The sequence below is a fragment of the Anoplopoma fimbria genome, chromosome 15, assembly GCF_027596085.1.
Source record: "Anoplopoma fimbria isolate UVic2021 breed Golden Eagle Sablefish chromosome 15, Afim_UVic_2022, whole genome shotgun sequence".
Taxonomy (NCBI): Eukaryota; Metazoa; Chordata; class Actinopteri; order Perciformes; family Anoplopomatidae; genus Anoplopoma; species Anoplopoma fimbria.
The window spans coordinates 21,523,822-21,539,565 of NC_072463.1; the positions used below are offsets into that span (position 1 = coordinate 21,523,822).

General features: G+C 41.1%; 1 protein-coding gene across 3 annotated transcripts in view; it reads right to left on the reverse strand.

Annotated features, from left to right (window-relative positions):
• The window catches only part of eml1 (EMAP like 1), a 36,954-nt gene that overhangs the window by 2,112 nt on the left and 19,098 nt on the right, over positions 1 to 15,744 (reverse strand). The window contains exons 3-22 of one of the 3 annotated variants that reach the window (XM_054613847.1): positions 13,873 to 14,011; positions 11,249 to 11,377; positions 11,042 to 11,070; positions 9,754 to 9,780; positions 6,710 to 6,839; positions 5,651 to 5,800; positions 4,914 to 4,983; positions 4,553 to 4,660; positions 4,365 to 4,460; positions 4,139 to 4,273; positions 3,869 to 3,968; positions 3,519 to 3,670; positions 2,879 to 3,004; positions 2,362 to 2,493; positions 1,632 to 1,699; positions 1,438 to 1,526; positions 1,238 to 1,335; positions 799 to 886; positions 322 to 417; positions 108 to 238 (exon numbers count right to left, since the gene is read on the reverse strand). In XM_054613847.1, coding sequence (XP_054469822.1) covers positions 108 to 238; positions 322 to 417; positions 799 to 886; positions 1,238 to 1,335; positions 1,438 to 1,526; positions 1,632 to 1,699; positions 2,362 to 2,493; positions 2,879 to 3,004; positions 3,519 to 3,670; positions 3,869 to 3,968; positions 4,139 to 4,273; positions 4,365 to 4,460; positions 4,553 to 4,660; positions 4,914 to 4,983; positions 5,651 to 5,800; positions 6,710 to 6,839; positions 9,754 to 9,780; positions 11,042 to 11,070; positions 11,249 to 11,377; positions 13,873 to 14,011 — 2,093 coding nt within the window. Of the gene's footprint in view, positions 1 to 107; positions 239 to 321; positions 418 to 798; positions 887 to 1,237; positions 1,336 to 1,437; positions 1,527 to 1,631; positions 1,700 to 2,361; positions 2,494 to 2,878; positions 3,005 to 3,518; positions 3,671 to 3,868; positions 3,969 to 4,138; positions 4,274 to 4,364; positions 4,461 to 4,552; positions 4,664 to 4,913; positions 4,984 to 5,650; positions 5,801 to 6,709; positions 6,840 to 7,800; positions 8,372 to 9,753; positions 9,781 to 11,041; positions 11,071 to 11,248; positions 11,378 to 13,872; positions 14,012 to 15,744 lie in introns of those variants that run through there. The other 2 variants (XM_054613846.1, XM_054613848.1) reach the window with 2 other exon arrangements.

The following is a 15,744-nucleotide window of genomic DNA, read 5'->3' on the forward strand; positions in this document are numbered from 1 at the left end:
CAACATGCAGCAAAGGACCATGGGTCACATTCAAACTCAGCCTTGGTACATGATACACCCGCTCCACCTGGAGAGCCACCATGGTCCCCCAGTGCACTGTATCTTACCCTGAACTGTGAACAGGGGTATGAGAACAGGTGGACCTTCCCGAAGTCGTCTCCGGTAACCAGGAGGCTTTTATCACTGGACCTGCAGGTGGCGTTGATGTCGGTGCCATCTGAACCGTCGGGCCACAAGCCTGAGGAGCAGAGAGGTCTGTTGAATGGACCGTAAATCATAAACTCTCACCAGAAGAGGGAACGGGAAGGAGCCTTCACTTACCAAAGACATGGAAGCCCAAAGTGCAGGTGTGGGTGGCCCACTCGATATCTCTGGTGGTCTCCACACTGACCACCTGTTTACACACTGATGGGATCCCTGGGAAAACACACAAACCAAATACGCCACATGTTTTAGCATAAATAACTATCATCAGTGCTGTTGCTAACAAAAATTGAAAAAGAGAACAACTTTAGATTTGAAACCAATTTGAAAGGGTCTCACATCAACTTCTTCCCTCTCCTCTGCTGTGCTGCCTGTGTGTGTGGCGCCACTGGGTAAGTTTGACCCAGTGGCGCCACACACACAGACACACACATCAGACAGGCCACAGCAGGTTGAAGGCTTTGCTTCGACTCACCTGCTCATTGCCGTGGAGAGGAGGAGCCAACTTTGAATACTGTGTGTTTACAAACAGCAAACCAATAATGCTACAGAGTATACCGTCAAAACAGCAAAGACGACAGTGATCCTACTTACAATACAGGATCTCGTAGTCCCCTGAGTTTGACACCAGGTACTGGGAGTCCACTGACCAGTCCAGATGGGTGATGAAACTAGAGTGACCCTGAGATTTGATACAAAAAGACCAAGTTAGATAATTTACCTTCACAGGCACTTCACTGTGTTCCTGAAGTAGAGGCAATATGGTGCCTTAAGCACAAAAAAATGATCCTAAAAACATAGATTTGATTTGATAACCCTCAGACATAATGTTTATGTAGCTGATGCACTGTATGACTCAGCTCATTATCATTTGTCATTTTACAGCTTCTGCATCAACACAGTGAGGACAGAGTGTACAGAGTGGAGGCCCAAATAAAGAGCTGGGGACAGAACTAAATATAAAGATGATGCTGGTAGGAACTAAAAATAAAGGAGTTACGGATGATGGGGGATTATAAATAAAGGTGCTCACCGAGCACTTTCCCACTCGACTGTACTTCCTCCCGTTTTCCGCCACGGCGTAGATATAGATGTAGTTGTCGTGGGAACCGATGGCCAGGAAGTTACCATCTAAATAAAATAAACAGGATTGTTGTGCTGTAAATTTCCAAATTACAAAAAGCAAAAAAGTGAAAACAACACTTTGCATGCACAGGGCGGTTATCATCATACCTGGGCCGTAGCACATAACAGACAGCTGTTCATTCCCGTCTGTGTGCACTGTGACAAGATCCTTAGAGTCAGAGTCCAGAACCAGCCACCTGCAGGACCAACAATGTGCTTTTTAAGATCTGCTCTAGAGGATTGTGCAAAATAACTTTTTTAGCTAAAGCAGCACTGTGTTTTGGTGATGGGATGGTCCCTACCTGCCAGTCTGGGTTCCTATGGCAACCACGGCTCCAGATGGGTGGAAGCCTGCTGATTGGGCAGTATCCTGTCAGAAAACAGGAAGAGTTAATTGAATCCCCTCTACTCTGACGAAAACAACAAACACAGAACAAACAGTTGAACTGTAAGAGACCAAAATACCAAATTAGACCAATACATCTTAAAAAACACAGACAAACAACATACTATGAATCTAAACAGCAGGCCTAACAACCTAAATACATGACAAAAAAATGAAATGATAAAATATTAAAAATCAAAAAACTGAATTTAAAAAAGAAATCCGACTTCATATATATAGAAATTAATTTCATTATTATATAGAACAGATTGACAGCCTCTCTGGGTAACTATGAAAAGCAACCTTAAATTCTTTACTTAATGTTCTTTTAATCAAATACAAACTTGTTACCAGCCTTCCGGTTGAATACACATTTCCCACGAAGGCCAATATTTCTATCTGCAATATAGTTTGCACATACATTATTCTGCCCAGTGAAGCTCAGAGTTTGAGACTAAAAGGCAGATATTAAAGGTAATAAAAGGTTGTTTTAAAGTACATTTATACATTTTAGTTGCTAAATATGCAGTTCTTGTTGGTTCTTGTTGGGACATCAGAAGTGATAAAAAATAATGGCCGACTCATTATGTTGTGTGCTGTGTAATTCCCATGACTGACCCCAGGGTGGCAGCGTTGGCTAAACTTACTTCCATACTCTTGGTCCAGATGAGCTGATGGGAACTTGAGTCCCACAGGCAGACCTGCCTGTCATAGCCACAGGTGAGGAACTGAGGCTTCCAGGGATGGACGGCCAAACCCCACAACTCATCAGTGTGACCCTGGAGAATAGAGGAGAGTTTCTCTTCTTTCAATTCTGTTATTCTTGGTACAACATCACAGCCTTTCAAAGAAAACCTTGACTTTGTCTAGTTCTTGTACAACGTCATAGTAAAGCTGCAACTATAAATGTTTAATCAATAAATCGAAGAACAATTAATCTGGATTTGCTGCTTTTCTCTGTGCCATTTCTTTGTTAAGTGAATATATTTTGGTTGTGAACTGTTGGTCAAACAAAACAAGACACTTTAAAAAGTCACACTGGACTGCTTTTTTTTCACCTTTTTTTCCCAACCAATCCCCTGACTTTTGATAGACCAAAATAATTAATGGATGAATTATGAAAATAACTGGCAGATTAATCAGTAATTAGACGGTTTTATCTACCTGTGTAATAGGCATGAACTCTCCATCCAAACTGCCTTGCAAAACAAAGTGTTTGGTGGTCCCGATGAGCACAGTCTCCCCTCTGCCCTCTGCTATGGTCCTGATTGGTCCAAACAACTCGGGCACCTGTCAAGGAAATACAATCATCGTGTAAACCATCCGTTAACCTGGAATCCAGCATTTGCCAGAATAAATATCAATTTAACTTTTACTGCATAATCTGTTCTCTTTAGAGCAAATAAAACATGATTGATCCATAATTCTCATCACTATAAATATCCATGAATTTCATTAGGAGCACAAACTCATCTCATCCTCTGTAATATTCATGATATGGTGCAGCATTCAGAATGCAAAGTCCACCGCCTCGGGCAAGAGAGCAATTTCTGGCTAATATAAGCAACCTACTTAAAAGGAAGTGGCTGGATAAGCAGCTTAACATTTTATTGAAACATATTAACTGAATGTGGAAATATCAGATCAGATCATTAGGATGCTGTAGAGCTCTATAGCTGAACATTAAAAATACCCAGGCATTATTTTTTTCTTCTTAAAAGTATGACTTATGCATTTTATAAATTTCCATTTCTTATTTTTCAATATTTAAATTTTTGTGATTCATGTTGAACTTTTTCCTCACCTCCACCGTTTGTATCTGCTGGTAGCTGCCGTCCCAGGAGACCAGCCTGCGGTCTTTACCTCCAGATACCAGCGTGCCGTTCCTCAGCATGCACAAAGCAAAGATGCTTCCCTCGTGAGCTCCTTGGATGACGTGGCTGATACGATTAGTTCCTGTGTGACAGAGACGGGATGAGATGGATGAGGAGGTTTAATGAGAGACAGACGGACATAAAGGTTAAGTGCTTGATGAGGCAGATAAAGAGACAGACAGACAAACAGTGTGATCGATAGATAAATCAGAGACAAAAAGAGATCTTATTGGACCACTATGTATCACTAAAAGTTCAACAAGTGAATTAATTAACGTGCCTTTTCCCCACACCAGGATGTTCCCGCTTGAGTCTCCTGTGATGGCGTCTCCATTTTCTGCAAAGGTCACGCACAATACAAACTTGGGTTTCTCCTGTTTCTGCAAGAAACCCAAGAACACACATATTGTTTTCATTATTCTCCCATTGATTATATTTTTATAGCAGGGATCATATCATAACACAGGCTGTTATGATTGCATTTGTGCTTCTCTATCAAACATTATTGCTTTACAGTATTGACATAACATGTGGTAAACCTCAAACTCACCTCAAACAGTCCTTGCTTCTTGACCAGCACGCCTTTCTCCAGGTTCCAGAAATAGAGATGGGACTTGCCGCAGGTCACTACGATGTTGCTGTCTGTTGGGTGAAAGTCTGCAGCAAACACTGACTCGTTGGAGCACTGAGGAGAAACACATAAAACATCTACATTTACACAAAAATGACTTGAGCAGTGTGTCAGGTTGTCTTAATTTAAAAACATTCACCCATACCTTGACTTCAGCCAGCCTGTCCTCCCTCTGCCAGTCCCAGACAGAGAGGACGTGGTCGTTGGAGTCGTCTACGACACACAATGTATTTCCTCCATTCTGACTCACAGAAAAAGACACAAAGCCTTGTTTATTTACTGACAAAATGGAAATGCAGTACAGAAGAAACTGTGTTGGCGGTTTTTCCTTACCGACTTGGAGAAAGCCAGGCAGACCAAGGCTCGGTCAAAGAAGCCTGAACCCAGAACATGGAGTGTGTTGAGGCTGACAGAGTCCCACACACGGACATGAGGAGCCAGCTGCTGGCAAGAACAAAACACATGAGCACAGGAGAGGTTTACCATCAGTATGATGCAATGGAAGGCTTACTGAGACATCCACGAAATACAATGAATATAGAAGTGAAAGCTGAGCGAATGCATTTTAACTTCTTAGTCTGTTTAATAAGCAGTCGGGTAAAACATAATTTCTTAAATAAAAAAAGCAAAACCCCCCACTCCACTAATAAATCAGACGTTGAATACTAAGTGATAAAGTATCAACCTCGCTTACTTTTCCATCTGAAGAGGTGCCCGCCACCTGACCGGTTGCTATGGTGATTTTATCGGGGTGGACGGCCAGGCTGGTGAAGAGGAAGACGTGAAAACAGTTAAAAGCCTTTCAAGATCAAAAGGGCAGTTTGAATAAAGATGAGCACCGTGCTCACACAACATGAAAGGAGGTTTTAAAAGCTTTGAATACGATATTCGCTGTAGCTACCACATACTGTCTGTTCTAATGTGAAGGGGAAATGAAATCGTTTCAGATAAATGTATCCCCTTATGGGTACAGTGGTGTAGCAGCACTCATAGCATGTGTGAAACTTTAACACTTTATCGTCCAAGGAGTAAGGATCTGTTTGCAATCCATCCTTTGATGTGTAATCCAAAGTGTTCATTATTCATTTGAACTTTTATTAACCCCAAGGTTACCCCCACTGTTCTACTAAATATCCCACTTTCATGCTTGTGCACAAATGCCTGCAGCCAAGACATACAACACTGCAGTTCACTTGTTGTACTCTTGACCTTCCCTCATTAAAGTTAGGCTGCATGTACTAGGAATCAAGAAAAGAAAGAACTCTACAGGCTGTGAGGATTGTACAAATGCTGTACATGAACTCTAACATGGAGAAGACATGAAAGGTAGACGACAGATGTGATACGAGACGGCAGTAGATCAGTGAAGCAGTCCCTCAGGTTAGTGTGTGCATTTTGTAATCCCCATAATAATCCCCAGGTGTCTCTCACCATTTGATGTCATCCGTGTGTCCGGTGTAGTGTCGCTGAAGCCGCTCGTCCACATTGAACAGGACGACCACTGAGGCGATGAAGTACACCGTTTCTCCAGTGGGCAACAGGTAAAGATTGGAGCGACAGTCTCGACCGCGGTAACCATAACTGGACATCAAAGAAGGTCAAGGAATAAAACAGGAAAGAAATCCAAAGTAGAGCTAAAACAGTTAACTGACTGACAGAAGATTTGCTGCTTTTTCTGTCTTCTTTGATAGTAAATTGAATATCTTTTGGTTTTAGACTGTTGGACAAACAAGAACTTTGAAGACAGCAGCTGTGCAACAGTGATTTTTCGGATGTTTTTAATAAACCAAGAGATGAATCTAGAAAATAATAATTCATTAATAAGTAATTGCAAATGAAAATGTGTATGTTGCAGGACAAAATGCATGTGTCTATTTTATCTGCACTACGGTTCATATTGGATTTCATATACGAAATTGCAGCCCACATATATTTTTCTGTTGGTATGTGTGTGTGTATATGTGTGTGTGTGTGTGTGTGTGCGTGTGTGCATCTCTCCACAGATTTAATCTTTACTTTGTCTCCCTTGTGGCTCTTTCCCCATTGGTTTCTGCTAGACTGAACAACCAACTACATTCATTCTTTCACCAAATAAAATGAAGGAGAGCAACCACAAAATTAAATGAAATAAAAATAAAAGAGCACAAGAGGAGCTGCTGACTGGTGTTGCCTCAGCCAGCCAGCTGATTGCAGGTTATTACAGACTGCAGGCTGCAGAGCGATGAGCCTGTTTCCTACTGAGGCAGCACCACAGGGTGAAAATGAACATCTGAGCAGATCTACTCTGACAAGCAGGGAGAGAGGAGACGACACATTTGTCAGCTTCCTCTCTGAACTACATCACAGTACAATCTGGATTTACTATCCTCAGAAGATTACTTTTCAAAACTTTCCAAATCACAAGCAGGATTGTATTTGAAAACTTCTTATTTCCTCAGAAAAATTTCCTGTGCAAAAAAGAAAGAAAGTGAAAGATAAAAAAAAGGATACACCCAGTCCAGTTTGAGTTTGTTGCCGGGCAGGTCGGCTCGGGCCTCCAGGCAGTAACTGTCCACCTGGTCTCTGGGCATGTACATGGTGATGGGACGACCTTTCAAGTACATTTTCACATAACCTTCCTCTAGAAAAATAAACAGAGAGGATCAATGAGATAATATACATGTAGGAAAACATAGATGTGAACGCTGGAATCATGTCAGTATCACATTTTTTTATATGTAATATATGACAAGTATGCAAAACGCACAGACATGAATGACACTGAAGCGTAATACAATGTGATTATGATGTGAATGACAAGGGTGACAATGTTTATGATTGTGTGACATGATTAGAGGGTAATGGAGAGATGTGATTATTTTGCTATGAAATGGACCCGATTAAAGACAACAAATGACAGAATTTGCAAACAAACAAATTAGCTTTTTAACTGACTTTATTAGTCATTTCAAATACATTCTTATGACAACAAAGAGTGCAAAAAAGACTGCAAACACTTTCAAAACTCATAAGTATTCAGCTCAGAGCAGGGGTTAACCAACATAAAATGCAGACACAAGCAGAGCAATGGAAATGTTATGAAAAAAAAAAAAGATCCAAGCTTATATACGGGGAGAATGAGAAATCCTCAGCAATTTAAAAACAAATCATGCAGAAAATATTAAGGGAACCTAAACAAACAAAATTAACCATTAATGTCCAGAAACGTTTTTTGTCAAAGCTCATTGGAAGAAAATATTAAAATGTAAGGTAACATTATGGATTTTGGGTACGTTTTTAATAGGTGTGCTAAAAAACCTGCAATCTTTTGCAACCTTCTTTGGTACTACACACCATCATATGGGGTTTTTAATGGTACAGAGCTGATATGAAACCATGGATTTGCTCTGTACTGAATGCCTCGAGGACATTGCAGCTTGATAACTGGAATAAACACAATTATATCTAGAAAAGTGAGTGTTGGTATTTTGTTTCCGGACTTGCTTAGCTAGTAACAAATCTGAAAGTACTGGCTGGGAGACTTGATGGGGCTGCGATAACTGGGTGTATCAAGAAGAGAGTACGAAGACAAACTCCCTGACTTTTTTAACTGGAGGTTAAAACTCGGGGGTTTCCTGACCGGGGGCACCTTGCCAGCACTGCCCTTTCGGGCCATGCCTGCCTTGCTGCTTTCTGAGGTTTGTTGGGGGCTGGTGGCTGAGCGGGCCGTTACAGACGATGTAGCGGGGCTGCCACTGGTCCCCGTCCGTTTGGAAGAGCGGCTGAGGTAAATCTGTACTGTGACTATAATGTAGATGGGGTAAAAGAACAGATGAGCCAATGATGGAGAGGAGTGGTGGATGTTGTCAAAGCCGGTTGGGTGGAAGGGGCCAAACGGGGACAAGCAGGGTGAAGGAGCAAGAAACGTAAAAGGTGGAGGAGGTTGGTAGAATAAGTTAGACAGATGTAATGGCTGTTTATTGTGTCAGACTTAGTAAAACACCTAAAGGGTAGTAGGGAAACTGACTCCTGTTGTGAACAACCAGCATGTTGAGTGTGATGATCAAACACTGGGATCTTATCTTGAAGCAGTAGTTTACTATGGGGGTAATTAAGTTAAACCTTTTTTTCCACTGTCTCATCATGCCTCACTGATCTAAATCAGTGATTCCAAACCAGGACAAAGGGGGGTGGTCCCAAGGTTAACGTGAGGGATGCGAGATGATTAAAGGGGCAGGAGAGGAGGAAAATAATGTTTGGATACAAACATGTACTGTAGATTCTAGCTAGCTAGTGTAATAGAGTCTCTTAGCTTTTTGCCTTCAGGCAGCATACAATTGAACCCATATGGAGAATCAAATTTCCAATAATTAATGATATAATGGCGCCTTTCTTTCAAGAAAATTCTCATTTACCCTTCAATCCACAATATTTTACATTGTTCTTTCCAGAAAACTTCTTAGAGAACACTAGTCTCATTGTGTCTTGTGAATTTCTGCATAGTTTTACATCTTTAGACCTCTAATAAGTTGAGAGGTTTAGTGGTTTAAATCACTCTTGGATTAAACTGCTCATAACTCATAAAATGTACTGTATGGAACCTGTGACGAGGTTAAGCAAGCAGACACTGCTTCATTTAAAATGTCCAGAAAAGTTGAGAACCACTGGTCTAGATGTTTTCAACGGTAAATGCTCAGATTATCTTTTAGAAAATAAGTTATCGAGTAAGAAGAGCGGCAACAATATGTCTGGGGGAAATAAGCTTCAACTCCAGCCTTTTTTAAATTCTTGGCAGCTTTGTGAGTACTTTGCTGAAGGGGACTACACACAAACATACGACACTGCAGGCCATGTGAGAAAACTACAAGCAGTAAAATCAAACACTTCAATAGGAACTACCCCACAGCAAAAAAGGGACTGGATGTGTTTGGAATGCAAACATTCATTTTGAGGGCTATAAATAAAATAAGAGCAGCGGCAAATCTATTTGCTGAGCTGCAGCGAGGAAACAGAGGATTCTAGTGTTCGCAGAAAAACTCAAAGCGACTGTGAGGAAGCGAGTGTCAGAGATCTTTGTGTTGTTACTATGGCGATAGAAACTAAATGCCTACGAGCAAAAAGTGAGGCTGTGAGCAAACACACACACAAACGATTGGTGAAGCAGCGGCTTCATCCGCAGTCAAACAACAAGTGTGGAGACACACAAGTGCAAACACTGCAAACACTCTGACGCAGCTCTCAGTGGGGGTTAGGCAGGATTTATGTGTGTGTGTTAGTTATCGACAATAAAGGGAATGTAACTTTCACACACACACACTTTGTCAACCCTCTCCTGCCCCTGTCTGGACAGCTCTCTGATCAGCGCACTGAAGGAAACCTCTAAAGTTTGGGATATCAGATCAATTTTCAAAATAAAAGACCTTATTTTATCCTTAGCCTCTGCACTGCAGCTCAGAGCAGAGGTGATGGATGTAGAGAGATCAAATCAGAACATCTGCAGTGTCCAGAGAGCTGTGTGGGCCGGGGGCTTTAGGCGATGGGGGGGGGGAGCCTACCTTTGCAGTGGGTCACACGTCGCGTCCCTTGTAAAGGTCACAGAGAAAGACACAAGAACCAGGTGAGGGTCGGAATGGCTTCCTCACTTCCTGGTCTGTTCTCATATGAGTGCACTTCCTGTTTCCTAATGTTAACGAACAGCTCCCTCTGTCCTGAATGCTTTTAATAAATCAGTGCTTCTTCCTCAATGGTTGAAATTAATCATTGCTAATTTCTGCGTGATGGTGTTAAACGCTCTGATCCTATGTGGTGAGGGATGAAATTGGCTTGCCTTTTTTCTCTTTGTTTAACAATCTAAAAAGAGAAACGCTAATGGTTTCTCTCTTTTTTCTAACTTTTCTTAACAATGTGAAAGTAAAAAAACCAACAACCACATGTACTTGACTTGCAGCCCATTTCCTTGTACCAAATGAACCACTTGGCATGTAATCACTTCATGTATTGCGAAGTGAGTAAGCATTATATTGGGATTCACTGCTGCAATTATCATTTGTATTGGTTAACTGTAATCTAGTCGCAGTTTATGTCCATGGTGCAGCCCTTATTGGGCCGCTTTGCAGGATGGTCTATAATAAATTAAAATGTCCAGTAACAGTAGTGCACAGTGGTGATGATTAACTCTGTAGTAAAATGTATTTGCAATTATAGATCTCACTGCAGTTAGCTAATCCATGGGGCTACTTTCTGTGTTTCAGTTGGACTGGGAGACAAACTTTTGAGATGATTCTTGTAAAATGTTATTTCATTTGGAAAGCTCTAGGAAGCCTAGCTACAATATATTGGTCGCTTTTGCCAGACTCCATGTCTCACCAGTCTCTAAACATCGGAGGTAATGAGATTTATTGACCCATAGTCAGAAAGAGAATAAGTATGAGAACCAAACAGAAAAGTATCGGAATAATATTAAATTGTACGCAGCTGAAGTTCAATTTAAACAATGCAAAAAGAGCTTATTAAAAAGAAAAGATGAATGGAAGTTTGGTTGTGAAGATGCAGTTATGGATGAAGTGGACTGGTTACTTGTGAATGAAAGGATCATGGAAAGGATGAATGTTTCAGACACAACAACATGTTGGGTAGCCTCTGTGGTCCTCTGTGTATCAGTTCAAGGCACTGACAAGAATTTCTATATTTTGAAAATTATTTTAGAAAAAAGGCCTTGACCATTAACTGACACAGGAAGCCACTGAGCATGTGGTGTTTATTGGCTCTCAGTGGTTTGTATAATAGCATGAAACTATCATATCTGTCAGGCTACAGAGCCATGAAGGTGCCGCTAGATCTTACCTGCATTGAACACTGGATCCCTCTGTTTGCTGCAAAGTAAATGAGCAAACAGACAGCTGTCATTCAGCATCCCGCCTCCAGATAAACCATTGTATGTTTCTGATGTGAAAGTGCTTCATAAGGAGTCTTTTTTGGTGTATAGAACTAGAAGATGAATGTGTGAGCCACTAAATGGACAAAGCTGATTTAACAAGACGTCCGTGTTACCTGTCACTTCTTTTGCCGCTGGAATTGCTGCCGGTGGATCCGGCACGAGTTCGGTTGCCCTTGGAGTCGCCCGAATCCTTCCGCGTAAGAGTTCCCACATGTTCGTTCGAGTTGGCTCTCCTCACAGTGCTGCGGGGAGTGGAAGGTGGACAGAGTTAAAAAGAGATCAGAAAGAAGTATATCATAAAACTACCTGACGATGCTTTTCTAAAACTGCCCTGTGGTAAGGTTTTCATCCAAGAAATAGCTTTTGAGAGCAAGTAGATTTATTTATTTCATGATTCAGCTCAGGGCTGACTCTATATTGCTGCACATATAAAAAAAAGTCCTAAACTTTGAGACTTTGCAGCAGCGTAAGCAAGAATTTGCCGCAAAGCAAATGAGAAACATGGATATTATTTGTTTCCCAACACTTACACACTCTGGTGATCATCACCACAATTTCAGTTCAGACCTGTGCAAATCTGCATATTGGATGTGCAGACAGCCTGCCCATTTATAACAATGAAAAGGCTCCATCAGCAATCCAATGGCCACTCGGCCCAGTCACCTAATCCACCCTATGGGAGGAAAGTCTATTCAAATCCTAAAACTGGCCGGTGGCCGTTATCCCTTCTGGAGAGCCTGTGTGCGTTTGTTCAGTGAAGAGCAGAATAGAAACTGTTGTTTGCTGAGTTATCCCACGAGGAATCATAGTAATTGGACCACAGGGTATTGGGGAAGGCTGTTGTGTGTATGCCAACACTGATGTGATTGTGACCAATCTGCAGTTTAGACTAATCCCAGACACAGACTGTAAACAACACAAACAAAGAACAATGACTTAAACAACAAAAATGTAATATTAGCAATGAGAGCAATGCCACAATTATCATGTTAGTTGGAGATGATTTAAATAAAGGAAAATAATGGTTAGCATACATCGGAGCTGCGATGCAGCGATGATGTTATATCGTGACCAGTGAGATACTGAAACTTGGTGATCCTCTCACCTGAGGGGCAGGTAGAGAAATCTGGTAGAGCGAGACAGAGAGGACAAACTGGACGGATTTGCAGGACATCACATTGAAGGTTGAGAGGACATAAACAGGATATAACATCATAGTAGGAGAGGACATGTAATCAGAGAGAGACAGTTGAAGAGGTTGGACAAGCAAGACAGGGACTAACAGACAACACAGTACGTAAAGATAATCAGAGGAGACAACTGATGACTATTCTCTCCAACTAAAAGCATTAAATCTATACTTATCAAAAATATAAAAGGTATTTATGACGAGGTTGGAGGATTTCACAGAAAGGAAACTGCTGCAACTTAACGTCAAGAGGATGCCCTTAAAATGTTTTACATTCCGTGTAAATCCAAATTCAAACCCTCTACTCAGACAGCAGCAATAAAAGTAATTCATTAGCTTCATTTATATCCAAGCAGACACTTAGGTCATGTGCTTTGAATTTTTTTGTGCAAATATTAAGGTTTAAACAACCTGGACGGAATTAAAAAACGTTTACAGGATTACAGTATTTTACAGCAGTATTCAATATATTGAAATTTGTCAACCTAAAGGCCATAGAATAAATGAGGAAAAAACAAAGGTTTCCTTATTTATCCACTATAGTTTGTTCTAGTCATTGTAGAAAGGCATTGAAATATGACAAAAGCATTTAGATCCTTAAAAGACAATAGAATGTAGCAGAAATTGACTTCTGTATTTCTAAAACCTGGCTATGGCACAATCAGCAAGTGAAAATCTAGTTATAGGTATCAACTCTAAGTCTTGGGAAACATCCCGGAAGCAGAAATAAAACTACACATAATGAAAATCAAGGAAACAAGACCACAGGGAAGTTAACAGCTGTGTGGATTGGAGCTGGTCCCTGCTGTCTGCTGAGCTTCATCTGATTATGGTAATGTCACCCAGAGATGGGAAAAGGCTATTGTTCCCCTGACAGAAAAGATTGATAACCTGTGGTCCACATGCATGTATAAACACAAAACACACACACACACACACACACACACACACACACACACACACACACACACACACACACACACACACACACACACACACACACACACACACACACACACACACACACACAAACTCAACAGAGAAGCCGAGATGACACTACCGTTTCTCTGTTTATCAGCCTTGTTAAATGTCAGTCACTTTGGCTGATAAAAGGCCAGATATGTGACGATTTATGGCTTGAATGATCCGACATGGCACAGCTAGACAGGACTGAAAAATGTCTCCAGAGAAATAAAATGTCTGGAAAGACACGTGATACATGCAAGACCTCACAACCTGGCCTACATGCAGCCGTAACCGGATTTAACACGCTTGGAACAGTGTTAACAAGACCTGAAGGTTCTGTAAAGCAATATTAAACTTTAGACATTTCTGCCAAACACTCGACTTGACTAAGGGCTGTAGCACAAACCTCCATGTCTATCTCCTTTGGAATAAGTAAAAAGGAGATAGACATGGAGTGAATAACCTTCTTAAAAGTCAAAATAAGGCAATAGATAGCATATAACAGAATAATATAGAAAAGACTGCATCCATATAATATGCAAACATATTTAGGAAGCCAAGAATTATTTTTCTTTTCCCCACCTCTTGTTGGCTGGGATGCCGGTGTCCTTCCTGGATCCGGATCCGGATGGGGAGGGCAGAGTGCCACTGCCTTTCTTTGGTAGGATGGTCCCGTTGTTCACTGTGGGCCGTAACGGCAGGGTGGCAATCATTGGCCTGGCTGCAATTAAAAGGACAACAACCGTAATGTTTATTATTAACAGCTGGATAAAAGACCAGTAGCAGGGTCGGCTGCTGTGGTGTCATTTAAGTTACATCAGAATGAAAAAAAATGGCTTTCCCTGGTCTATAATATCTGGTAATTAGTGGGATGAGGTAATAATTGCTGTACCAGGGAGGTAAGGGCAGTTGAAAGCCTCCAGCATGCACTGGGGTAACAGGTTTATTGACATCACTCTCTATTTATGCATGTTTCTACAACGTGACGTGTTATTATTGGGTTGGATAAGTGTTCCCACAGTTCCCCTGTTGTTATTCCAGTCAGTTTTATGAGCAAATGTGGTAAGACGGTGAGTCATAACATTTTTTTGGGCCACAATAATCACGTAAACAAATAAAGAATACATTTATGTTAAAAACAAACATGATCAACTTTCATAAGAATACCAAAGGTCCAGGTTTTGGACTATGAACTACACTTTGTCCACATTCTGCCATAAAAATGTTTCATTACTGAGTGATTACAGTGTTCTGTTCACTTGAGTGTAGAGTTTGAGGAACGCTCTCTTGTTTTTTGTTGGTTTATGCAATAATGATGGTATTAAAAAGTTAAATTGAACCGTAATGCTTTGTAATTCCACTTGATGTATAGTGTAATAATCATTGTTGCAGCCTTTAACACTAGAGATATAAAATACTTGCATACTGCAATGATATCATGCTCTTCAGTGAGAGTTTAAAGATGCATGAAATAACTGCATGGTGTTATGAATCATAAGACACATGAGATTGAAGTGTGAATATGCACTTGGTGTGTTTTTTTTCTCAGTTCAATTGAGAATATTGTTCTGTTTCAATCACATTTCCATACAGATAATATATGTTTACAAACAATTTACAGAAGGCGGTTTAACAACACAAAAGGGGCATGAACACCCACACACACACATGACACACACCACACACACACACACACACACACACACACACACACACACACACACACACACACACACACACACACACACACACACACACACACACACACACACACACACACACCAGTCAGGCAAGCCAAGAATAACAAATCCAAGCTGCAGCTTTATCTGCAGTGATACATATTTAATAGAGCCTGTTTCATCCAGCAGACACAAATTCACACGCACACACACACACACACACACACACACACACACACACACACACACACACACACACACACACACACACACACACACACACACACACACACACACACACACACACACACACACACACACACACACACACACACACACACCAGTGCTCTGTTATCTTTCATGTAGTAATTATGCAGCAGGGGTAAACTGAGGTTGTAATTTTGTTAGCATGTTAAAGAAGATGAATGTGTGTGTGTATGTGTGTGTCCATGATTGTCCATATGCAGTCTGTGTGTGTGTTTTGAGCCTTTCTATCACAGATCATTGCTTCAGTAGAGGGGAGCAGGCTGCTGAATCCCTGCAGCTAAAAGTGGATAACAATAAGAGAAAGCAGCTCTGAGTCTGAGTCATCCTTCAGCTTCCGAATCAAATCAAACTAAAACTCCATCCGTTCAGTCAATCCAGAGAAGGAAACTGGCAGCAGCTCAGAATCATGATCTGTTTCTGTTTCATCACGAAAATGCACATTTGAGGGCATAAAAAGGCATGATGTTCAGCTGATTTTAACATGCAGATTTCATCAGCCTCTGGTGTG